Genomic DNA, 27,935 nt, shown 5'->3' with positions numbered 1-27,935 from the left:
GCCCAATCAATTTCAGTGAAATCCGTGAAATCCATTACAAACCCAATACAACTCATCAAAACCCAATACAAACCTAGTTGAGTTATTTAAGAGTCACTTAAGCCCATAAAAAGCCCAATACAATTCATTAAGAACCACTAAAGCACATTAAGGTCCAATACAGTCCGGCCTTCCCCTTGCTTAAATTGTTACCTACTCCGGACATTATTTGAATTGTATCAATTTAGTATTTTAAAGTGTATGAATTAGTTAATTTTTATTTTGTTGGCAGTTTCGGTTTGTTATTTTAAATATATAAGTATGTTTTGTATAAAATATACAAGAAATACAAAATTTTAATTATTTTTTTTTCAATTAAATAAATAGCGACGGATTAATGACGGAAAACCATCGCCAAAAGTTGGTGGGGCCGTTGCTAATCCATCACTAAAAGTTCCTCGCTAATTCGTTGCTAAAAGGTCACATCATTAATCTATTGCTAAAAGTTTCCACCGCTAAACCATTGCTAAATGTTCTTTTCACTGATCCATCGCAAAAAGAACACATCGCTAATCCGTCCCTGATAGTATTCGTCGCTGATCCGTCGCTAAATTCCGTCACTGATATCATCATCCACCATTCTTTGGCCGACGAACTTTCAGCGACGGATCAACGATGGATTAAGATGTGAGCTTTTGTGATGGATTAGCGACAAGGTGAGATCCGTCCCTGATGCGGCATGCAAAAAAAATAAAAATTGTTATCTATCAACAAAGAAGATTGAGTTTAAGAAAGACACATTAGACAAAACGCAATCGGATTGTTGTTGATTGCACTAAATTATACGTACCTCAGGAATTCATTTGTTGCTCCATCACAAAGTGGGACACAAAATTTCTTATCCTAGATCCCAAACTTATAATCGGAGTTTTGTTGATTGAACTAGAGTGTAGGAAATATACACCACAAATGCAACTACGAAATACATTGTTTGGATATAAACAAGAAACCAAATCCCATCACGAAATCGAGTATTAGCGTGTACCATACATCTATGTGTACGTAATCAAGTGTTACGTGTGTCGTGCTTGCCAATGCCAAACGATAATCTTGTTTGATATCCAAATACACAATACTGTGCAAGACTCTAGCTAGGCTATCCAAATCATCTCCTTTGATCAAGTTCAAGCTAACAGTTGAGATCAACTCTTATTGATATATAAAATGGTACACAAAGAGGTTTACACGAAATATACATCAACCGAGACGTATTGAAAACCTCATTGATGAGTCACTTCCTATCATTTCTCACATTTCAGGAAGCGATCGAGCTTGCTCAGAAACTATTATAACTCATCCAAACTTGTGTAGTACGAATATTTATCAACCTCTATATGAACTCAAAAGAAATCACTAAGGTATTCCCCTACCACTTGATTTATGAGGATGTTGTATCCTTTTTCTGTAGGGTGATAACTGTCCCAAAAAAGGTATTTTGAATCATCAAGACATGTTGGCAGCAATTGGTTACATAGAATGGCAACCTCTATGTTTCCTGTGCCACAACAACCTCTATCCACAACTTCTAGTCCTGAAGTATGAGAGAGTGAACTTGTTAGACAACAATTAAGAATTAAACCTAAAAAAAATGACTATGGCCAACAAAGTTAAACGTGTATCAAGTACCATATTGGAGAGGGTTTTCGATAATAGCAAGCAAGGGTCGGTATATGTCAATATTGACGATCCTGGATTGAGCAAGAGTGCTATTAAGATGTTTAAGCTCTGGTTGCAACTTGCTGTTATATAATTGTGCTGCTTTGTTGTACTCTTCTGCACACATTCTAAGCCCATTGCCACCAAGAGTTCTTTGTGATGGCAAACAGCCTATTGGAGGTGCATTGAAGACCCCTATTCTTCGTGCTCCAAGTTTGTATATATCCTTCATTGTAATTTAAAGGCGTTAATAATGGCTCCATAACACAATATTACATCAAACGATCGACTCATGCATGTTTTCCAATGTGGTCTTTGGTCCTAGAAAACCTTAAGCCACATTGAGGTCACAGTTTCAAATCTTGCAAGACATACAATCATAACAATTGTAGCAAAAACCATAAAAGGCAGAAATGAAACAATATACCTTTATGAAGTTGGAAGCTGATGATACCATGAGATTAGTGTAGGAAGGGATGTCATATTGTAATCTCCTTATGCCAATAGTGAAGTAAGTGTTAGCAAGATCGTCGCTACCTGCAACCACCAAGAATAAGCTATTTGCTAAAATGTATTGTGTTCTTTCGTCTCCAACTATACGCCTGAGCTTCTCAATGTAGTCTTTGAATTGGTCTAGCTGGTCCGCTAATGACAAAACGGCCTGATTCAAAATATTAGTTCACTACAAAGTTAAAATCACGAACACTAACAAAGGATGGTATTTCGAATTAACATAAATGAAACCGAAGATAATGTTAAGTTCAAATTCCATTTTGTTCGGTTAACGGGTAGTGTGTCAACCAGATTCAGCCCCTCAATTTACTTGACTTCTCGTAAATGTGGTGTGTCAAGTATTGAAAACGTCGAAAATTAAGCCCATTTGATTACCGCTATCTTGGGAGTTTCTGGATCATATCCTGAGCCACCAGATGCAAAGCTTACACCAGTTAGAAGCCCTTTATCATCAAGGGATGGATCAAGATATGCTGGCATAAGCTCTTTTATTCCCAGTTGTTCAACTGAAAAACCAATGAAAATATGCCTATTAGGATCAGAAACACCAAGAACTTAATCAAACTCAGAACAAAAGAGAACCACCCTTATGTTTTTGCAGTTGAATTGAAACCAATACATAAATAGATGATAAAAATCTCAACTTTTGGATAAGGTTTTTCAAGTCCTCTGAAAAATGAAATTTGTTAACTATTAAGTAGAATTGGCGCTAATATTCTTGTATTAACGACCAAATTAACAGGGCAAAATGTAGAAAATAGCAATCTACTTTCATAAATTTCTTTATTATAGCATTGTACTTCCAGTTTTTCTTATTACAACAATTTACTTTCAAAATATTTTTTATTAGAACATTGTACTTTAAAAATTTACACATTATAGCATTGGGTAACCTTTTGATTTAAATTTACCCATTATATCATGTTTCCATGCCACCTCATTATCCATGTAGACTGTTCACATGTACTATAATGATGTGACTTTCTTATTACAACATTGTACTTTCAAAATAATTTTCTTATAGCATCTACTAGTTCTTATTAAACAATATATTTTTAATTTTAATATTTAGATATTTTACATGTTATTTGATAAATATAAAATTATAAATTATTCATTAATATACCAATATTAATAAAACTAGTAGAAGACAACTTATCTCGTTAATATTTTTTAAAAATATGTGTTTTTTGAAAAAAGGACAAAAAAATGTTCCTTTTTTACCAAAAAAATATTATATTTGTTAAAAAACTTTTACTTGATATATAAATATATTAAATTAATACGATTTTTTGAATTATTTATTAATATAACAATATTAAAAAAATTATAGAACACAATTTATTTCGTTAATATTTTAGAGAGAACTTTAAATTATATGTATTTTTTGAACAACATAAAATAAGAAGTGTTACATTTTTTACAAACAAAAAATATATCTCGAAAATAATGTAGCATATTTATTTAAGAAATATTTTACTATAAAATATTTAATTTGCATGCAACTTAATAAGAAAAAAATAAAAAATAAAAAAATGTTTTTTTTTAATCATAGCAATGAAAAATAAAAATCACTAATAATAATTTGAAATAAGTTTTTATTTTAATTAAGTAATCAAAATGATGTGTCATTCACATCATCTCATTAATGCCACACACAAGTAAAAAAAGTCAAGGAGTTAACCAGTTTAAAAGGTAACTTGTTACCCATTGCTATAATGGGTAGATTTTTTAAAGTGCGATGTCTTAATAAAAAATAATTTGAAAGTACATTGCTGTAATAAAGAAAAACCAAAGTAAAATGCTATAATAAGAAAAGTTATGAAAGTATGTTGCTATTTCATGTATTTAACCCTTAAAGATATAGCAGCCATAAAAATACAGAATCCATTTCATAAATGAAATGCTTATTTAATATTGTGAGGCACCAAGTAGTTGCAGAATAGGTAGCCGAAAAACGTCTCCAGCATTTATTAAGGAAGTTACAATTAAAGTAATTGAAATGAAATGAAATTATGTCGACGCATCATAGATTCATGGACGTTGATTTATAAATCTTGAGTTTAAGTTTTTAGTCGTTGTTTGTTGAATTAGCCATTATTACATATATATGGTTTTCAGGTTTTCTAAAATCTATTGTTCTGGGTTACTTATTTATACATATACATATTATATATAATTTAATATATATACATATTATATTATATATATGGAGATGGTAATGAGGCTGACTGGACCTGGAGTGTGTTATACATATATGCATATTATATTATATATATGGGGTCAAGTTTCGGAAAAAAACTTAAAAGAAAATGAAAAACCGGAAAGACTCTAATAAACAATCATCTACATCGTATGTACATGTGCATATAAGTAATTTGTAAACAATTTGTTTGGTATGCACAGATGCATAGCATTCACACGTGCATAAAACCAAGAAATAACTTCAATTACTTATATGTACATGTGCATAGATGAACGTCTAACAGGATGTTGCTCAATTTTTCATTTTTTTGAGATTTTCTCCTGAACCTTTTCTCTCTCTCTCTCTCTCTCTCTCTCTCTCCCTCTCTCTCTCTCTATATATATATATATATAAATCAGGTTCATACAAAAATAATAATTAAATAAAAAAACATGAAAACAGATGAAATCACATGTGATTTTACAGTAACATCATATGTAAGAACACATGTGACTCACGTTAATTTAGTCACGAGCTATAGGTTGCTCGATCACCCTTGCATTGACATGTTTCGTAATCACATGTAAAATTGTATGTTATTCACATGTGATATGACCTTTTTCTTCTTTTATTTTCACATCCTTTCCATTTGAGTCTCTCTTATATAATACACACACATTTGACATTGACATATCCTCTTGGAAAACAATTACACATACCAAATGATTACGAAGGATTTAGTATATCTGATTTAGTGAGAGTATGTATTATTTCATAGATCGACAGAGCCCCAATCCAAAAGGCAGTCGCTTTGTTAACCAAAGCATCATAAGTTATTATCCTCTTTATGATCAAATTTAAACCCCTAGTAGGATTTGATATTTCCTTCTTTTAAGCATTGCTTTTTCTTGAACTAAATATGAATGAATAATTCTAGTAATTGATATATAGTTTTAATGTCATCATAGTATTAGTAATAAACAAATTAAAACGTTACAGATTTTGCAAGAACTTAAAAAATATTATATATGCTTCGACTAACATCATATAAAAAGTACCTTTTCACCCACAATAACATGAATTCATCTTAACATAGCTACGGAATTTTGCCGATTGTAGGTGTAATGAAATTGTACAGGCTCAAATTTGATCTATAAGAATCGCTAGATCTTAAGCGAGCATAAGGCTCTCCCAAGTATTATATTTGAACTCGAGACTATTAAATCATGAAAAAACAAGTCTAATTAAACGATATATATACACATACACACACACACATATATATATACATACACACACACACACACATATATATATATATATATATATTCAAACCGCTCGGCATGTAACAATTATAATCTAGTTAAGATGTACTAAACTTTACTATGTTTGATTGGTTTGAGCTCCAAAAGTCAAAAGTGTCTGAAGGTCTCAGGTTCAAATCCAATAAGAAACAAAAATTCCTTGTGGTCACAGAGATTTAAATGTGATGAATCTAGATTACCCACAAAGCAAAATGGTTTTCCTAAGATTAGTCGGCTCGCATAATAGATTGAATATCCAGGTTAATAAAAAAAGTTGTTTTTAAATATAACAATATCAAATGCATTATGTAAATTAAAAATATCATTAGTTACCATTTTGCCCTATGCAGTTTAAAATTAGTTGTATTATCCTATATATTTATACGGTCAGGTTCAAGGGAAAATCACAAGAAAATAAAAAACTGAGGAATATCTCAGTCACCGTTCATCTGATCTGAACGGTATATATATGTGCATTACAAAAAATTTGTAAGCGATTTATCTGGTATGCACATGTATATATATAATATTTACACGTGTATAAAAACCAAGAAACATTTTCGATTACTTGTATACATATGTGTATATCATTCAAGATTAACGGTTACTATAATATTCCATAGTTTTTTTTTTATTTATTTGGAGTTTTTTTCTTAAACGTCACTATATATAAGGTCAGGTTTCTGTGTGAACATGAAAATAGAACCTTCATACACATTAATCTACATTCAACAAGTTTTATTTACCTATTTTTATCATCATTACCGAAACTTTAACAAATTTTTACATGTGAAAGTGATTATATATATATATATATATATATATATATATATATATGTAAAAATTCATAGAAATAACTTTAAAGTGAAAATAAAGGTATATGAATGTAATTAAGTATCTATACTATCTTATTAAGCAAATTTATCAAAAGTCTTAAAGTCTTAAAATATTAAATGCCCAATTAAGATACCCTTTATACTACCCTTACATCACTTTTTCACCATCTCCTCTCCTCTTCTCACATACACTCACCCTCTCACAACGGATTTTTTTAGAATTATAATTTTAAATTTACATTTTATATCCCTATAATTAGTTAATTAATTTACTTTACGTCTTTTACTTTTAAATGTTTCATTTTAAACATTTATCAAATTAACATACATAATCGTATATCAATTAAAACATGTTTAAAAAATACATTTTTATTTTAACAAGTTACACCATTATAATCGTCCATTGATACATTCGAAATGAGTCCAATATTGAATAGTTTTTGACTTAATTATATTATATATATTATATACTGTGAAAAAATATTTTTAATATTTATGATTTATACTTTTATAGTTATTTATTTATATATACTATATATTTTGGGGTTAGGGTGTCCAAATTGCACTGTATAATATGTTCTGAATAAATATGTTCTTGGGTTTTTTTAAAATATATATACATGTATTAATTCAAACTTAATCTGAGTTTCTGGACAAGAAATAGGGTAAACAGTTGAAATTTCATTTTAAAACCCATCTTTTTTGGTCTTTTCATGGCTTATGATCTGTCAAATTTGTAGTTTTCTTTATTGGTTTTGAGTATTTATCTTAAAACTCAAGTTTCTTGGTTCTTTGCTCTTGGTGTAAATCGAACACATTTGTGGAGTCATTTAAATATGTTGGATTTTAAACTGTCATACAATTTTTTTCATCGATTGTCTGTAATTGGAATCATAACTCTTATTTATTCAAATTGTATTAATATATAAAGACCAAGTGTAACCTATATCATCGTTAAATCTTATCTTATAAAACCAATGGAACTTCAAAATCGTTAAAATTCATGGCTCCCGTCGCATTGCACGGGTACACAACTAATAGAAAATAATTGAAAATTTTTAGTTTAGCTTAAAAAATAAAACTCATCTAAAAGCTGATAAGTGTACTCACCAAAAGTAGTTGAACAAGAATTCGCAATGTTTCTACAATTCTAGACTGATCAATTGAACTTTTATAATATTTCATTAATTTATTTTAACCAAATTGACAACGCCACGTCTAGTTTCTGTAATTCCAAAAATTTATTTTAACCATAATGATCATCTTTGATTGGTTTGAGCTTGACTCTGAAAGTTAAAAATGTCTGGAGGTCTCATGTTCAAATTCAAAGAGAAATAAAAAATCCTCTTGTAGCCATGGAGGTTTAATGCGGTGACTTCAAGCTATCCGCAAAACAAAACAGGTGGTCATTCTGGGATTAGTCGGCTCGCATAGTGGTAGGGGTGCTCATGGGTTGGGTAGATTGGGTTAAAGACATTTGAACAACCCAACCCAATGTTTGCGGTTTGAAAAAATCTTAATCCAACCCAACACAAACCAAAATGCAACCTAACCCAACTCAAACTGTACGAGTTGATCAGGTTAGTCGAGTTGATTGAGTTGATACCTTAGTACATTAAAAATATTCTTCTAACCTTGAATATGTTATTTCTCTACTCATAATTTCTTTTTCWTCATCAACCATTTGATACAACTTATCCATACTTCTTACGTATATCACATTCAATTAATTTTTCCAGTTTACATATATATGCTCACAGTTATTGAACATATATACAAATGAGTTATATAGAGACGAAAAATAGATTGAAAATATGTATATAAGAATAACGTACGTGATAGTGTAAAGTCTAATGTATATACATTAATATAAACTCAACAATCATATTAAATCCAAGAAATAAAAGATATCGGGTTCATCGGGTTGGGTTGAGTTCAAATAATAGTAACCTAATATCAACCCAATATCTATGGTTTAAAATTTTTACAACTCGATTAGACATCGAGTTGATTCAAGTTAAGTTATTTTGCTTTGGGTTGATCGGGTTTTTTAAGCACCCGTACATAGCATGTTGGATATCCAGGTTAATAAAAAAGAAAACCAGAGAAAATAAGCAGAGTTACGATTTTACCCATTAATGCATATATTGTATTCATTGAACCACTTATTAATGTAGAAGTGAAATAAGTGTAATTTGAGACCCGTTACTAGTCTCTTGTCTGAAGCAAAACTTATAAATTAAGAAAAATAATGCCGAATTATGTTACGAGAACGAAGAGATACAAAATTTCGTTAACGCCTGTAGCTTACGTTTGTATCTTATCGAACAAATTACTTAGAAGTTAAAACAACGATGGATATCTAGATGTCAAACGGTTTATATTTACACTTTTACGGATCTTGTTTTATTAATATTGATCGGACGTTTTGGTTTTTACAAATGCGATCCGATATACATGGTTATCGTTGTCAATGTGGTTGCCAAAACATGTGTTGGGAAGGCACTTTAAACTTTCCCACAGGTTCGTCACCCTTAAAAAAATCTAGTTTCATTAATTGTCTTAAAAAAGGCACTTTTAAAGAAAAGGCTAAGAGATTTAGAAAAGCAATTGTCCATCACTTATGTAGTTTTGTGGCTGAATGGCAAAGAAAACAAGTAAATCAAAGAGATAAATGCAACCATGCAATTAAGTCATGAATTGAATAAACAGGCTTTACCGATCATGTCCGCTGGCGTCTTATTGTTGGAAAATCTTCCGGTTGGTTTTCCGCCCACGAAATCCTTTCCATAGGGAACAAAATTGGCTTTAACCAAAGTGTTTAAGTTATTGTTCGCGCCTTGATCTACTATCGAGTCCCCAAACGCTATAACAGCCGGCACAGTCACATTTTCCGGCAGCGTTATCCGTGCGCTGCCATGATCACCAACCAAAAGGAGAGAGACCAAGAAAATAGTGAGCGAAGATGGAGAAGGGTATGAAAAGATAAGAGGCTGCATCATGTACGTTAAGTAGATTATGAGGAAAAAGAAAATGAAGAAACAGAAGTGGGAGTTGATCAGCTATCCAATCCATCTATATATATACAAGTCATTATCTTTAAAATATTAAATGTTTATATGTTTGAAATTCGAACACAAATCTGTTAATTTTAATAAAGAATTTCCAAGTAAATTGAATAAATCGGTTTACTTATCACCATCGTAAATTATAAATGTCTTCGTTAAACACGTATTCTTAGTTCAACCATATATATATGGAGAGAGAACACAAATCAAATGCAAATCATACAAGTGTTATAAGCCATACAAACCAATCAATTAAGATTTTTATAAAACTTATAAATATTCATCTATTATGATTTAAATATCTGTGGAAGATGATTAGAGTTCATTAATTATGATTACCGCTTTATATTAAGAAATAATCGATATATTTATGAAACCAAATATTTATTAGACTAGATGAACGGTTGACATTGATTTGTATGGTTTGATACTTGATTTGTGCTATATGTAACAACTCGTAAATCCATATAACATATAACATAGAATTTACATATATCCAACCATATTGGGGCTAAACATTGGTCCCAACTTTCAAAACTTCACAATTGATTAAATATCACTACAAACTTTTTACTAACAAGAACCCCATACAGAAAAGGTATAACATCATAACAAGAAGATCAAAATCGAACTTCATAAAAATACCATATATATATATAGACAGTCACACAGGGATCAAACTGTCGGAGACCAAAACATCGGCATCAACCAATTAGAGGTTCATAGTTGGACTCTATGTTTGTGTTTTCATAACCAAGACCTGCTCCATGGATGATGAAACCAAAATAGATATCTGGTTCCCTCGACGAATATCGATGAACACCCTCTCCCTTATGAACGTCACACATGGACCAAAATCGCCAGAGATCTTGTTCCTGTCCCTCAATCTCTTTCTCTTTCTGTAAATGAAGAAACCCCACCGCCACCCCCATCCCTTTCCCTTTGCCATCAATGGAGTTCACTTTTCTGGAGTTTGATTTTGATTTTGATATTTGGTTTTGGGTTTGGGTTTGACATTGATATTCAGGTTTGTATTTGGGTTTGATTTTGATATTGATATTGAGGCTTGTATTTGGGTTTGATTTTGATTTTGAGGTGTGAAGTTGGCTTTGTTTTTTGATGTATATGTGTTATGTTGTATGGAGGCCGGAGGTATGGACGTGACCGGAGAAGACGATGGTTTTGAGTTTTTGGTGTATTTGGAGTGACCGGAGAAGTTGGAGGCGATGGTTTTTAAGTGAGGTTGGTTTTCATTTTTGGTCCCTAACGTTGAAGACGAAGGTGGTGGTTTGGTGTTTTAAAGAGTAAATTACATTCGTCGTAATGTGTATTACAAAAGACAAATTTTTAATAGAAAAATTATGAAAATAGGTAAAATGACCAAAATACCCTTATTTAATTGGACTTCACGGAAAAAATTAACGGTCGTTAGCAGGAGGGAAAAAAATCATTGTGAGATATCAAAGGTGAGGGACAAGTCTGTTAAAACAAAGTTGATGGACGAAAACCATTAAAAATGACAAACGTTAAGAACCAAGAATGTACTTTACTCTATTGTAAATTTTGAGTTTTCAAATTATATATAATGTCTTGACCCCCTAAAAAGTTTTAGCCTAGTTTCATTTACTAGATTTATGTCATTTGTTTTTCTATTAATTGTTAATTGCTAACTGTTAATAGTTAATGTTTGTTAGTTGATGTCTAACTGTTAATATTATTGTTAATTGTTAGTTAATGTCTACTTACTAATACTTTTCATTTTAATTGTTAAGGTTATGTTTATGGTTTGTTAGTTGATGCCTCATTGTTAATTTATGTTAATTGTTAAGGCTAGTTTTAGGGTTTGCTAGTTGATACCTAACCGTTATTTTTCTGTTAACCGGTAGGGTTAGAGTTTATTAGTTGATTTAATTTATTTATTTTAATTGTTGGGTTTAAGTTAGTTGATGCCTAATTGTTAGATTCTTACTAAATGTTAATTAGAGGAAGGTTCGGAGGAAAATCTCCCAAAAAAAATGAAAGTATGAGGAACACCCTAGTAACCATTTATTTGGACGATATGCACATGTGCATACATGTAGTTGAAGTTGTTTCTTGTTTTTATGTACATGTTATCTATATGTGCATACCGTACAAATTGCTTACAAATTACTTGTAAGCACATGTGGATATTGTCCAGATGAACGGTTATCAGGATATTCCACAGTTTTTCATTTTTTTTTTGTGGTTTTCCTTTGAATCTGACCTTGTTAATTGATACGGTAAGAATTTATTAGTTGATGACTAATTGTTAGTTCTTTTTCTTAATTGTTTATTGCTAGGGTTCGTAAGTTGATACCTAATTGTTTGTTAATAGTATTTTTTTTTAAATTTCGCTAGAAAAATAGGGAAAAAACATTACAAAAAAAATGATCAACGTCTGGAACTGGTAGGCCGGTAACTATTCTTGTAATATTATCCAACCTCTACTCACTCGATGCCTAGAAATTTTGTTTTGAATGATTTTCCTTACGATTCCATCATCACCTACTTGTTATCCTCCAATCTTTTCTTCTTATAATTAACCTAGTACTAATGCTACAGGATACAAACCCCCTTCCCACATGCCTATGTCACTGCTACCTCAAAAACGTCATCCAATGGTTGGCTTCTTGACAGTGGTGCAACACACCATGTCACTCGTGATCTTGCCAACCTTGCACTTTACCCCCTTTACAATGATAGAGAGGAACTAATTATTAGTGATAGTTCGTGCCTAGCCATTTCAAACATTGGTTCAACATCTCTTCTTACTCCCAATTCTAAACTTCATATTAAGCACATATTATGTGTGCCTTCTATTTATCATAATATTATCTCCATCTCTAAATTTTGCCAAGATCATAATATTTTAATTACATTCTCACCTACTTCTTATCTTGTGAAGGATCTTTGCACGAGGCACCCCTTCTCCAAGGTCCAAATAAATCGGGAATTTATGAATGGCAACTCACTCGTCCCACTGTTCACTCTGTCTAAATGACATCCACTACCGGTGTGATATGGATCAACCTGATCATCATACATTTTAGATTTGATTGTTGCATTCCTTTTACAATCCATTTAGTACCTATATGAAGGGGTTAAATCAATTGGCATCATTAGTTAGGCCATCCATCTTATTATGTTTAATGTCATATTAGCAACTCTTTCAATTTAAATATTCCTAAGTCTGTTGGTTTTCATTGCAATTCTTGTGATTGCAACAAAAGCCATAAATTACCATTCTTTCATAACACCTTAAAATCTAAAGACCCTCTTGATATTCTTTACGGTGATGTTTGGACTTCCACTACCTCTCTTGTAATGGCTACGAATACTACATGATATTTGTTGATTATTATTCCAAACACGTGTAGTTTTAATTTTCTATATGGCATATTTGATTTGAACCAAAACCAATTCTAACTGATTCAATCCCTACTCGAATGAAGGCATTTTGTATGCCCTCAAGGTTGGCATGGGGTGGTTTAGAAGAAATCAAATAAAGAACTGTTCCAAAGAGGTTTGGCACGTTACTTCATACACTTCAACACTCCACATTGACGAAGTTCTCTTACAAGATGACTGTAACAAAACGTAGTTATTAGTTTAGGTAAATTTATCGTATACAGGAATTAACGGTACAATTAAAAATAAAGAAGATAAAAATTTAAGATGGCAGAGTTTGTAAAATGTTTACTAATCTTCAATGTTGATTGTCTGAATGCATTCTTTATTTTAAATACAACATATATACTATCACCATGACATCGAGTTGTTTCGGGTTGAATTATTTCGTGTTGGATTGAGTTGAGTTGATCGAGTTAGTCGGGTTTTTGAGGATCCCTAGTTTTTAACATAGTTTTTTCTTCCTGGTTATGGGTAAACAACCAAGGACTATTTGTTTTTGTAAACGTCTGAATTTGTGATGTCGATGTCTGAAATCTGAATCAATAAGACTGTTTGTTTTTGTAAACATCTGAATTTGTTAAATTTGTCTATTTTACCCAATATTAAAAATTGACAGTGTTGAATTTATATACAATTTCACATGTTTAATAATCATTATTACAAAATTTACATCTACTTTACATAATTAGCATTCATTTAAATGAAAATATATCATTAACGGTATTTAACACATTTAAATCCTATTAAAATACATAAATTAAAACAAGTGATGATTGATTTGGTAAGGATCAATTGAAAGAAATGATCGGTTAAGATTAATCGATTGATAACGCCCGTTAAGTGTTTTTAAAATATTAGAAAGTTTCATTCAATTCCTTCTTTATTTTTTGTCAACATCAACTAGTATTAAAAAATATTGGTATAATTAAATATAATGAAAAATAGATTTAAATTTAATGGATTGATATAAGTCGATTATATATGAGCCACATTAAATCATGATTTTTGGTACTTAATAATAATAGCAATAATAGTCCAAAACCGACACATCAACACAAATGCAAGTGTGTGTAAAGTATATATTACCTATTTTTTGACACCTTTTTTTGTATAATAAATATTCCCCTTTAAAATTAAATTAGAAGTCATGTTCAAAGTAGATGTGCCTTCCAACTGTTTTGGCCATCAAATACACAATATCTTACTCTCATCCAACCACCTCTCCTTCTCAATCAATTTTCATCATTTCTCCTTTATTTCACTTAATGTGTTTAATTTTAATAAAGAATTTCTTTTGAACTTATTAAAAAAATTTGAGATGAATATGATGGTGCTTGAACCATCGCAAGGAGGTGATGGAGACAGGCAACAATAAGGACGGTGAAAGCAGTTGGCAATTGGGACGAAGGAAGACTGAAGTTGTACGCAGGAACAATGACATAGGTAGGATTATGGATGCAACATCGTTTTTTGTAGGGGAGAAGCAAATAGGGTTTAGGGTTTAGGGCATGATTCAGAATTTGAATATGTACACATGATTTATAATTTTCAGGTTTGTATCACAAATTTTTGGTGTGAAATTGTACACAATTGTGATTTGTGTTTATGTGTTCTTGATATTGATGTTAATCTTGATGCATCACGACTACGGTGTTCTACTCTGTATGTTCATAATCAATTCATATATTAGGTTTATGTTTATGTTTATATGTTTGTTCTCTCTGTCGTCGTTGCAAGGGGGAAGAGGGTAACGGGAGCATTGCTGGGATGGTGCTAGTCATCAGTCGATCGCCGAAGATGTTGCTGGTAACTGGAGATTCTTAAAATGATTACAAAAATTATTTAAAAAAAATCTTATAAAGAAAGGAAATCAACTTAAATGATTAAAAATATTAAAATAATTTAACAAATGCTTAAAATGACCATTTTGTCTTCCTACATTACCGAATTAATAGATGGACGTTAGTGTGAAGGACCAAATCTAATATAAATTATAGAAATAAAGGGTTCTTTTGTAATTAATAAAGATAAAGAAGCAATTCTAAATGACAAACCTCAAGGACCAAATTTGTAATTTACTCTTTGGACAATTTAATGCAATTATTTGTGATGTGTTCTATAGGTATGAATTATGTGTTCAACTGTTATGTAGTTGAGCATTCAACCCACCAAAGCTAGAATAATTGTATTTTTCATTCATTTTTCTTCCAATTAAGCCTAGAAATATATATTATATACAGTTGGCTCGAGTAAAACATTATTGTGTTTAGTATGCTAAACCCGTTTAACATTATACTTCTATTTTACATTTAGCGTTGGATGTTATTTTTTTATGAACCCTAAATCTTTTATTGTAAGTAATAACGACACCCCGTATGTTTTTACATTGTTGGAGATACTTCTTGTTGTAGGATTGTTGGTTAGGAACTCGTAATTTTATTTTCCGTTTTGGGTTAAAAGCGTTTCCAAACTTCAAAATCCTTGCACCAAATTAGGGTTCATTTGACGGCATACTCGTTCATTCTTTGACTCTTTTAATCTATTACTTGTGTACTATGAATCTAAACCACATTTTTCGAATTACGTGTCTTTAATTATCATATCCTAGCAATTATATACGTCGCCTCAATGAGAATGGGATAAGAGCATATGGTTAGCTTTCTCTCAATTCAATATTTAAACCCTTTAATTGAATATATAATACATTGTGTAAAATGATAGCAACAACAATAATAAATACGCATGTAACCATATATACACAAACAAATATTCAAATCATAATAAATGAACTCTCATCATTTTCATAAATATTTCAATATATTTGGTTGCATTGGTTGTACAAATGCAACAGGTTGTATTTGAAACAAACTCTCTATCTCTCTCTCTCTCTCTCTCTCTCTCTATATATATATATATATATATATATATGGTCAATCAAGAGAGAACTCAGTATTTTTTAAGATCCGTGAGGTCAAATCTCAATAACAAATTAAACAGAGTTTAAATTAGGTAATAATTTGGTAATTTTGACTTAAAATTTTAAATAATGATATTTTAGGTATTTTAGAAATCTTATTTCTCATGTCTCCTCTCCCTTCTAGCGTGAATATTTCACTATGATACTCATTGTATACACGTTGTATTACATTAATTATGGCTAATTGGCTATTCTCTCTATATACCACCGATACCTACTGATGTCCACTATGATACCCGGTGTATACACGTTGTGATACCTACGATATACAATGTGATACACTATAAACAACGAAAACGTTGAATGTGATTCAAATGAAACAACAAAAATATAGTTTGTGTTACTGGCATTAAAGACTCAAAGATAACAGGTTGTGGAGAGTTATGAATTTCCTATTTATGGGGGTTTTGAGTTTCGGAGAGAATAAATTAATGAAACACATTTATGAGTTGTCTTTTTATTACTAAATTATCTTTTCCTATTTATTAAATAAATAACACAATTATCTTAAATTGGTGATTCAGTTATCACAAATTACTGAGTTCTCATTTGATTAGGCTCGTACATATATATAAGGTTCGAATGAAAACACCTAAATTTTTGCTAGAACATGACAACACATTTAATCACATGTGATATTGTATTTAATCACATATGATACACATGATATACTAAATCAAAGATATGGCGCGACTGAGTTTGCGGGCCAAGTCGCCTGTGTATTATTACACGTGATAAGGGCGCCCTTGATGTGATACTATATTCAATAATGTGATACTAAATCAGAGATACAAAAAATCTTTGGCGCGACCTAGATCACAAGACATGCCGTCAGCATACCACCAAGTCCTTTCACATAATCACATGTGATAAAGGTATTCTTCCGTTTTCATAAAATAAAAGTGTTCTCGTTTGAACCTCCACTTATATATATATATGTATATATATATGTATATATATATGTATGTATATATGTATCTTCTCTCTTGTAATATACACACATACACATGCACAATGAAATATATACATAAGGTGAACACATTATAAATGCAATGAAAACAACCTTAAGAAAATTTCATACTAGGTTGTTCACAAGTGGTAGGTTTAGATTTACTTTTGTTGTTTTAGTAGCTTTTCACAATATATTCACAAACTATACCAGATATCGTAGATTTAGAGCGTACATGTTCCCAAATTATATTAATATTTCTAAAAAATTATTCACAATATGTTCATACCAAGTGATAACTAGCGTTGGTTGAAATTAAATATTTTATCGTCAAACTGTGTTATTCAATTGTCATTGGCATATCATTTGATGCATCACTTAATGTACAAGATTGGGTCCTGAACGTAAATGTGATAAATCAAAAACAAGAGAATCTTATTAACTGGTTGTTTCGTGGTTGCTAAATAGTTTGAATCAAAATTATTAAGCAGTTAAAATGATTAAGAGACTCTTATGATATAGTGTAAAATAAAATATGATTGTTTTGTAATTGTTCAGAATGAAATTAGGGCGGTGAATGGTTCAGAAAAGCCCAAGATACAAAATCATTAAGGGGATTTTAGAACTATTATGAGACATTTTTTTTTTCAAACAAGATTCACCTTTTAGCGATTCAAAAGCTTCCTCTTAATGAAACTATTAAAAAGTAAACAAACAACCTATTTGTGTATTTTAGTCAAGCTAAGTTGGTTCTGTCGATTTAAAATGGTGAATGAACTAGAGACGGTGCTTTTATCGAAAACTACATGGCTACAGCTTAAAGAAAGCACAATCGTTTTGGCTCACCCATAATATTAGAGGTACCGTGTCCAACTATCTTTTATGGGTTTTTCTGGTTATACTAATTGTTTTATTGCTATTATTTCAAACATTACTATTTCTTATTAGCCCTCACCGTCGCATAGGGTACATTCTCGACCCAAAGATGTTAGAGGCAAGACTATGGAGAGTTCCATTATCAAAAAGGACATGTGGAAACGTATGCAATTTTTTACATTGGTACACTATTGACATTTGTTTCTATAGTTAATCAATTTGTAACACAACACTATTGTTAATGTTTCTTTTAGATCTGTTACATGGTATATTATGACCAAAGAAGAGCATGCAATATGACAAATCACAACCATTGACATGGACGCTAGTGTAACCAACAAAAGCCCGATTGAGAGTGTCGATATGACATTCTACATTTTATGTACAAATATACGATGGAGTACCAATGCGATAAACAAAGTACATACTTGATAAATATCTTTCTGTTTTGTATATTACACTCAACTCTCCTTGTTATTAAATAGCTATTTTTGCTTTAAATTACATGTAGTACCCATAGAATACTACTCCTTTAATGATGCCGGACCAAATGGTGTAAGATCCAAATTTTCAAATACCTAGATATAACACAAATATCTTCCCAATGGTTGTATGATAAAGTTTCACAAACTTGGTTTAAACAAAGTGCTTAGGTAACAAAAATTGGGTATGATACTCGGTTTTTGGAGTGATGGTGGTCTTTCCTCTTTCCTGCTTACAAGACGATGGAGGACATGATCGATAGTGTCAGATCTACAAACCAGCATGGAGCTGTTAAGACAGCTTTGGAACCGATGTTTTTTTATTGGATGCTACATATTGTGGTGTTTCAGAAATAGATGCATTTTTTGTTATTTTCCCCCTTATAAGGATTCCATAATGGATCAAACTGTGGAAAGTATTATAGTTGGGTTTTGGCTAGGTGCAACGGGAGTGTAAGAGATCCATTATTGTGGAGGTTCCATCCTATTGATTGTTTCAGGTTGTTGTGATGTTATGTTTTTGCTAGCTACTTGCTAGCTTTTAATGATATGTTGGTTATTGTTTCAAAAAAAAAAAATTAGGGACGATTACTTCATTATCAGATTTGTCATACAAACTGGGTACTTTTATCTAATTAGACTTGTAGGATTGTCAACTGGGTACCATAAGTGAAGTAATCATATACGTACGTTTATCTAAATACACCCGGTTTAAGCAACCGAGTGCCATTAGCGCTTGGATTATATCCCTACCTGGTCATATATGGTCGCGTTTTCAAGCACAATCTTATATTTAATTCAACCAGATTCGATTAACCCATATGTACTAGTGGGTGCACCATACACTTGACGTTACATCCCCATACAAAAAATTGGTACATTATGGTAACAACGAGAACTCGTCTTCTTTTAATATGCCATGTCATCTGCAACAGAAAAGTTTATTGACATGCATAAATTTTATCCAAACTTGGTAATTTCATTTTATCGTAAGAAAATATCATATTAACTTTTTAGTTTTGATTTAGAAATCCGTCGATGATTACTCCTCTGAACAATCCATCGGGAAAAAAAATGTTTATTGCAATTCCTTTGGTAACTCTGAGTTGTCGTTGATCCATCGCTAAAAGGGACATTCAACAATCAACTAGAGACATCCTTCTGGTATCCATTGGTGAAAGTTTTACCAACAAGACATCGACCGACAGATTACTGATAGAACTGTTCATCAATGAAAGTCTTCTGGATTGTAGTGAATCATAGAAAGTGTACCAAAAACCTTTTTGCCTGAAAACACCATCCTACGCAATCTGGGCTAGGTGACCCAAAATCGCGTAGAAGGATCACGTACCAATCCTGGTGATTTGAGCATTACACAAACCAAAAACCGCTATACATTATTATTTCAACTTGCAAATGACAACAACTCAAATGAGAATACCCGACTAAGAAATTAGACCATAGATTCAACATAGTAACCCAACTTTAATACTATCCATGTTAACTTCTAAAAGCCACCATATCTAGTAGAGAATCTATAAATTATGATGATTTTTATTTGACCGATCAAGAGCCAAGGATAATCTATATCTTATTGATGTAAGATGGGTACAAAAATGGGTTTAGATGACTTATGCATCATCCAAAAAGTATTTAAAACATCATTCATGAGTCACTTCCTTTCGAAAAATCAAGAAGCAAACTTGTGCACCAAGTGTTACAACTCATACAAACCTTTATGGTATGAATATTTATCAAAAGAAATCACTAATGTATTTTCGTAACACTTGATTTATCAGTATGTTGTATCCTTTCTCTGTTGGGTGGTAACTATCCCAGAAAAGGTATTTTGAAGTATCAAGACATGTTGGGAGTAATTGGTTACATAAAACGGCAACCTCTATCGTTCCTGTGCCACAACAACCTCTATCGACAACTTCTAGTCCTGAAGATGAGATAGTTAACTTGTTAGAGTAATAAACAAAAGTTAAACAAAAAAAAAAGTAAGATTATGACCATCAAATTTCAAAGTATCAAGTACCATATTGTTGAGGGTTTTCAATGATATCAAGCAAGGGATTGTATATGTCAACATTGACGATCCTGGATTGAACAAGAGTACTATTAAGACGCTTAAGCTCTAGTTGCAACTTCTTGTTGTATAATTGTGCTGCTTTGTTGTACTTTTTTGCACACGTATGTTTATGTCCATTGCCACTAAGAGTTCTTTGTGATGGCAAGCACCCTATTGGGGGTGCACTGAAGACCCCTATTCTTCTAGCTCCAAGTTTATATATATCCTTCAATGTAATTCAAATGTGTTAATAACAACTCTCACTACAAGAAAATTGGCTTTAGAAAATGTCAAAGATGTCTAAATTTCATAAAAGGTGGCATCATATGAGTTCTGGTTTGTAAGACAAAAAAAGTTTTATATTATACTGTTTTTGAAAAATGTCCTATGATCGATGTTTTTATTGGACATTTGTTTTATAAGATACTTTTCTTATTATGTCATTTAAAAATATTAACATCTGCTTTTATAAGTCATTCAAATAATGTCATATAAAAAGATTAATAGTATATTAAAAATTGTCGTACAAAACTTTTTTGGAAGGCCAAAAGCAACATTTCCACTTATTATAACACCGCCTATGACACATAACATGTCTGGTCCAATAATATTAACTAGTAAGTCGCATAAACGGTATATTATGACATATAGACATACATATATATATATATATATATTTATATATCATATAAAACTGATTTTGTTGTAATGTATACATCAGAAAATGACTTCAAAAGGAAAACTTATTTAATAGTCCAGGGAGCATATTTTACGGTGTGGCCTTTGGTCCTATAAAACCTCAAAAAGGCCACATTAAATATCAGTAGACAATGGGCATACAATTGAAACATATGTGAGCAAAAACATAAATCACGTAAACTAAAAAAATATACCTGTATAAAGTTGGAAGCTAATGATACCAAGAGATTACTGTAGGACGAGATATCATATTGTAATCTCCTTATGCCGACACCAAAATAAGTATTTGCAAGATCATCGGTACCTGCGACGACCAAGTATAAGCTATTCGCTAATATGTATTGTGTTCTTTCTTCTCCAACTATATCCTTGAGCTTCCCAATGTATTCTTTGAATTGGTCTAGTTGGTCGGCAAATGACAAAACCCGCTGATATAAAAGATTTACCTCGAATTAAATCATTGATACTAACAAAAGATTGTAAAGAGATTAGCAGGAGAATATTTTCTTGCATTTCACTTGGTATATATTGAGAATACAATTGTTCCTTTTCTTTCACACGAGAAAAAATACATAAACAAGAAAAGAAAATAAACAAAAGGAGATGCAACAAATAAATACCTAATATTCAAAGCAAATATAAATAGCTAATACTCCCTCTTAAGTTGGAGCATGGACATCAGAAATGCCCGATCTTGTGAAAGAGTAAAGAAAATTGAGATCTTCCAAAGGCCTTGGTTAGTATATCTAGCAATTGATCACTCATGTGAAGTGATGCCTTAATGAACGTACCATCTTGCACAATAACAAGAGTAAAATGATAATCCATCTCGATGTGTTTCCTTCACATATGATATAAATGGATTGGTCCTAATGTAAAGGAAAGATTGGTTATAACAAAACAAACGTGAAATAACGTGTTAATTACTTTAACTTACATGTGGTGGTCTCTATAAACGGGTATACTCGAACTTTATAAAAGAACAAGAAACCATCAACTGTTTTTTTGTTTTCCAAGAAATAGGAGACACGCCTAACGTAACAAAATTATGTGTTAAGGAACAACGAGTCATAGGGCAACCCACTTGATCACCGTCAAAGAAAGCATATAGCTGAAAATCACTCTCTCTGTGCAACAGAATAATGACATCCTTTCAAATACTGTAAAACTCTCGTTGCTACGTTCCAATCATAAATTGTGCCAATATCTGAACCAAATAGCTTAGTCTTGGGGATAAATAATAAGCAATCAATGAGTCACCTATACCTCTTGATGTTCATATGGCTTTCCACTTATACCGGCAAGATGATGGTTTAGTTCTATTTGTGTGAAAATTGGACTACTTCCAAGCAATCCCAGTTCATTTATATCCCATCCAACAAGTCGTCTATATCTGTAAGGCATACTTGGTTTTTAAATATAAGAGAAATATCCATCATTTTCCCAACCAACCTTAGTGCCTAAAAAGATATCTAACTCAACTGAAGTCTTCCATGTGAAACCGTTCACTGGATTGTTTTCTTGAATCTGTTTTTTTGTAATAACCAGATCATCTATACACACATAATTACATGTAAATCATGTTAGTGAATGTCTAAAAACCAATCATAGGATGATTGTAATTTTAAATTTTGTTTCATGAAACTAATAAATAAATAAAAAAAGGTCATTGCCCATTTTATCATGTCTATATTATATTCTATACTTTAATTATTCATAATAAATAATCTTAGAATAATGTATGCTAAATGTCAGTAGTTAAATATCATTTCCATGTTAAGGTTGAGGTAATATGATAATGACTAGCATATGTAGGGATTCGTATAGAGATATGGAATCCGCATATAGGTACAAGATGGAGATTTTGTGCACTAGAGGTGACTCGTTATGAGAACACTGCATTGGATGTAATGTGAGTGTCGTAAGTGTTTCTCATGTGGTCAATGTGTATGTAATTCTCTGACTTGGGAACATGGAGTTTGCTTTGTGAGTGACGTGTTTAGAAATTTATTCATTCTGTAACTGGGTGACAGAATGATAGTTAAGTATGTTATATATCATATGATAGAACTAACATGTATCAAGATAGGATTTGTCTCTCTTTTATGATGGAAGTGATGTCTGTGGCCCTTTGATAAATATATATACCAAGAATGCATGCATTCTTAGATAATTGATATGAGATATCATGATCTGTTTTATCACTATATTATGGAATCAATAAACTAGAGATTTGACATAACGAGAATGATACATTCAATGTGTCGTATTCAATCTAGATATCAAGGCCAAAAGAATCAAATGTGTAAAATAAAATTTACTACAAACCAATAATTTGTTGTATCATATAGATTCTTTTCATTTGGGTGACTATGATGTATTGTTAGATATCATTCATCATTTATAACTATATATATGATATTAATATTTATTACCAAGATGTCGAGAATTCATTGGGTCAAACACTTTGAACATATCTGATTTGTATTGATTGAATCTGATTAAATAAAAATCAGATTTTATTTATGTTAGACATAAACTAGGTTGACTAGGGATGGTCTTAAAAGGAGAGTGGTGGTGTATGGCAACTCTTACAGTCAACTAAGGTGTAGATATGGTGGTGGTTTTATGTCATACTTCTCATAACCATAAGACGTATGACATTTTATAAATGGTCTTGCAACTTCTCTCAATCACCTATAATCATATGCTCCATTTTTTCTAAGTTTTGAAACCATGACTAGCATCAAAAGAAGACAAAGGATTCAGATTGTTCGTGTAGATACCTTGGAGGCATCAATCTTGTTTGTTGATGTGATTTAAAATCCCTCTAACTATGAGGTATAATTTTGAAACACCGGATTTATTCTAGTTCGTATGGGTCCTTGGAGGGTTACGGTTTTATTTTCCTTTGCACTGGAGATCCCATAACCTCACAAATCAACACCCCCTTTTGAATACTTTTGAAAACTAATCCTAAGTTGCTTGTTTGAGCCCATACAACAACTCCCATAACCGACGTACCTTACCACATGTTGGAGAATCTAGACCTCGTGGTACATGTATAGCATACAGACTTCTTCATTAAGATTACCATGAAGGAATGTATTATGGACATCCATTTGATATAATTCTCATTTATGCACTACTGTAATCGCTAAGAACGTTCGAACTTTCACCATTTTAACAATGTAAGAAAATGTTTCATTAAAATCTATGATTGAAGCTTGTCGATTACCATATACTAGCAAGTACCCTTTAAGTCTATATTGTACCATTTGATCCATACTTCTTTCTAGGTACAATAAGTCCTAAATTTGTCCATGTTCTATCTTGTTCGATAACATCTATCTCTCCTTGAATTGCCTTAGGCCAACGGGGTCCTTAACAGCTTCTTGAAAATACAGTCTCTATATTCTTGCTAAAATTTGTTTGTATCTCATGAAAGACTTGTCACAGTTTACATAATAAGCTATTGGAAATTGAGTACCTGATGACTTTGATAGAGTAGATTTGGGTGCAGCCATGGGGTTTACAACTTGAACGGGTTAGTAATTAATAAAATATTTGAGTTTACTTGAAGGTTTCCATCTGATATCCTCGACTCATCTCATTCATATCCATTTTGCCAACAACAGGATTTAACACCATGACCTGAACCCCCCTTCTCCATTAGGAATATTGTTACTTTCGATCGGTGTTGGATAGTTGCCTCATTGCGGCTCGTTATAGTTGAATTGGGTACTCTTGCCTCCATAATTTAATGTTCCTATACAACTCATGAACACTCCCACTTGCTAAATAAGTGTCGTCATATATGACTAAGGATGCTCATAATACTTCGGATTATTGTATGCATTACCGTGAAGAGGAAACGAAGTAGTAGTAGCAAATGGAAACTGAGATTCACAAAAAATTACATCTTTTGCAATAAAGATTTACCTCCTCTAAATGATATAAATGCCACCTTTCTTTCAAATGGATACCCAACAAAGACACAAGGACGGGATCAAAGAGTCTAACTTATCTTAAATACACATTCAGTTTTTGGCAAAAGAACATTTGAGTACACGAGTGTGCTATAATTAAGGGGCGTGTTAAAAAGTACTAGAAGGGTGCTCGTACAATGCATCGAGATACGTATCAAATTCAGTGTTTGTTTATTCTTTTTTTATGTCGATATAATACGGTTTTATGTGGTTTTGAGAAAACGATAATGTTTTTATTTTTGAATAAAATTTAAATTTGAAAATATCATAAAATTTTAATAAAAAAATATATCGATATCAATATCGAATTAACCTTTTTAAAAGTTCTTGTTTTTGAAGTAATTTCCTTACTTCAATTTTTTTTATTATAATTTAATTTAGGTTTAGTAATGAAATAATTTAATTTAGGTTTAATAATATAACTTTTTATAAAGATAATACCTAAGCATTCTGTTAGAACTCAATGATTATCCTAATTATATTTTAGATCTTTTATATTAAAAATGAGATGTTTATCTAATATTTGATATTTAAAATGCATGTCAATCTAAAAAAATGCATTTCTGCACCTATAAACTCATTTTCCTTGGTTTTATTATTGGAGAGAAGGGAATAAAAGAGGACGATGAGAAAATACAGACCATTCGGAATTGGCCACTCTGAAGACCATATCCAATGTAGTAGTTTTGTTGGTCAATTTTTATCGATGATTCATTTGGGATTTCGTCATCACCGCTCGAATCAGTGACTGTCTCAAAAAAGGTAGATTCCAATAGGGACTCGACCAAAGCAACTACTTTTCCATAATCAAGGAAAAACTATGTTCGACACCAGTTCTAGCCCTGCTAGACTTTGATAAAGTCTTTGAAGTCGAGTACCACCGCTAGTGGCGTTGGAGCTGTCCTATCACCAAAAGGGGCCGATTGCTTTTTCTATAAAAAGTTAAGTGAAGCAAGATAAAAGTGGAGTACCCTATGATCAAGAGCAATAATTTGGGCCTTGAGATAGTAGGAACATTACCTAATACAAAAGGAGTTCATACTATTCTATGACCATCAATCACCGAAATGTACCAATCGCTAGAAAACAATCAATATGATGCACGCATGCTAGGTAAGTTTCCTATAGAAATCAAGCATAAGTCGGGCACCCTCAACCTAGTGGCGGATGCCCTAAGAAAGAGAGCTACTTTATTTGTCACACTTGCCCAATAAATTGTCATATTCGAAGTCCTTAAAGAACTTTATGAGGATGAGACAAACTTCAAAGATATATAGGCCTAGTGCAGTCAAGGCAACCCTAGTAATGATTTCTATATCCAAAATGGCTACCTCCTCTGAGAAAACCAACTTTGCATCTTGAACTTGTCTTTATGCGAGAAGTTCTTCAGGGATCTACACGGTGGACAGCTTAGTGGCCATCTTGGACGAGATAAAACCATCGCAGGTTTAGAATAGTGGTATTGTTGGCCACAACTAAAACGGAATTCAAGTAACCTGGTCCAAAGGTGCTACACGTGTCAAAAAACAAAGGGGCATTCACAAAACATGAACCTTTACATTCCTTTACTAGTCCTCAAGGATATCAAACAAGACTTTTCCATGGACTTCATCTTGGGGTTACCCCGTATATAAACGGGCGCGGATTCTATTTTTGTAGTTGTCGATAGATTTTCCAAGATGTCCCACTCCATTGCTTGTAGAAAAACCACAGATGCAAGCACTATAACCCAATTATTCTTTAAAGAGGTTGCCTGTCTACATGGTGTCCCAAAGTCTATGACATCCAACCATGATACTAAGTTTCTCAACCATTTTTGGATCACCTTGTGGCGTATGTTTAGAAGCACCCTCAACAAAATTAGCACCTCCCATCCACAAACAGAGGTGACAAACCGAACTCTAGGGAATATGCTAAGGAGCATCTATAGAGACAAGCCAAGACAATGGGACGTAATGTTGGCTCAGATTGAGTTTGCCTACGATAGTGCAATACATATCGTTATTGGTTGCTCACCTTTCTACATAGTGTACACTTATCCCCCCAAGCATGTGATTGATCTCGTTAAACTTCCACGATTTTCGGCATTTAGTACCTCAACTACAAATATGGCCAAATACATACATGCCACCAAAGAGGTTGGTAAAGCAAAACCTTAATCCACAAGGATAAAAAAACAAAACTACAGTTGAGAAACACCGGATGCAAAAGATTTTCAAGGAGGGAGATAATGTCATGGTTTTCCTACGAAAAGAAAGATTTTCGATAGGCACTTACGGCAAGCTGCAGCCCCGAAAGTATGGCCCCTTCAGATTTCAAAGAATATCAATGACACGCTTACATTGTCACTTCCCGGATTCATTGCACATTTCAAACACTTTCAATGTTTCGGATATCTACGATACCATGAAGACAAGGCCCTTCATCCTAACGAGAACTCGGGGTCAAGCTCTTCCAAAGTGGAGGAGACTGATTTAGAGGAGATGGCCACCAACTTCAAAGAACTGATCAATTGGTGTCAGGACAGCCAGAAACGAGATAAATAGTTCCTTATGTGATCAATGGCGCGACCTTAGTCGCTTAATAAGTCGCCAGAACCACTGGATTACACCATAGGGACTTGCGTGGTACTTCCTGCGGCCCAAACCGCCCAACAACCTACACGACACATCGTTCGAGCCCCCGACCTAAGCCGCACAGCCTGGTTACCCGCAGCCAAAACATGATCGTCTTATCTGCTAGTTTGATCTATTATTATTTTATGTTCGAGATGAAGACTTCGGCATCGAAACATTTAAGTGTTCCGATGTAGAACCTTCTTCATTAGAGATCATGTGATTGAGATCCTTAGAAGTT

At 32.3% G+C, this 27,935-nt stretch overlaps 1 protein-coding gene across 1 annotated transcript in view; it reads right to left on the bottom strand.

Annotated features, from left to right (window-relative positions):
* Window positions 1–1,174: 1,174 nt before the first annotated feature.
* Window positions 1,175–27,935, bottom strand: part of LOC112502608 — a 39,711-nt gene continuing 12,950 nt past the window's right edge. Inside the window, exons 4-13 of the mRNA XM_025106561.1 lie at window positions 21,285–21,518; window positions 20,359–20,617; window positions 20,092–20,262; window positions 18,593–18,631; window positions 14,978–15,014; window positions 9,253–9,446; window positions 2,584–2,714; window positions 2,123–2,356; window positions 1,666–1,921; window positions 1,175–1,570 (exon numbers count right to left, since the gene is read on the bottom strand). Of these exons, the coding sequence (XP_024962329.1) occupies window positions 1,380–1,570; window positions 1,666–1,921; window positions 2,123–2,356; window positions 2,584–2,714; window positions 9,253–9,446; window positions 14,978–15,014; window positions 18,593–18,631; window positions 20,092–20,262; window positions 20,359–20,617; window positions 21,285–21,518 (1,746 nt within the window). The 3' untranslated portion in view covers window positions 1,175–1,379. The remainder of the gene's footprint in view (window positions 1,571–1,665; window positions 1,922–2,122; window positions 2,357–2,583; window positions 2,715–9,252; window positions 9,447–14,977; window positions 15,015–18,592; window positions 18,632–20,091; window positions 20,263–20,358; window positions 20,618–21,284; window positions 21,519–27,935) is intronic.

The sequence above is a fragment of the Cynara cardunculus genome, unplaced genomic scaffold (genome assembly GCF_001531365.2).
Source record: "Cynara cardunculus var. scolymus isolate 2C unplaced genomic scaffold, CcrdV1 Un_Scaffold_1659, whole genome shotgun sequence".
Classification (NCBI taxonomy): domain Eukaryota; kingdom Viridiplantae; phylum Streptophyta; class Magnoliopsida; order Asterales; family Asteraceae; genus Cynara; species Cynara cardunculus.
Note: the sequence above shows the minus strand (reverse complement) of the source record. Positions and strands in the feature narration are given on the sequence as shown.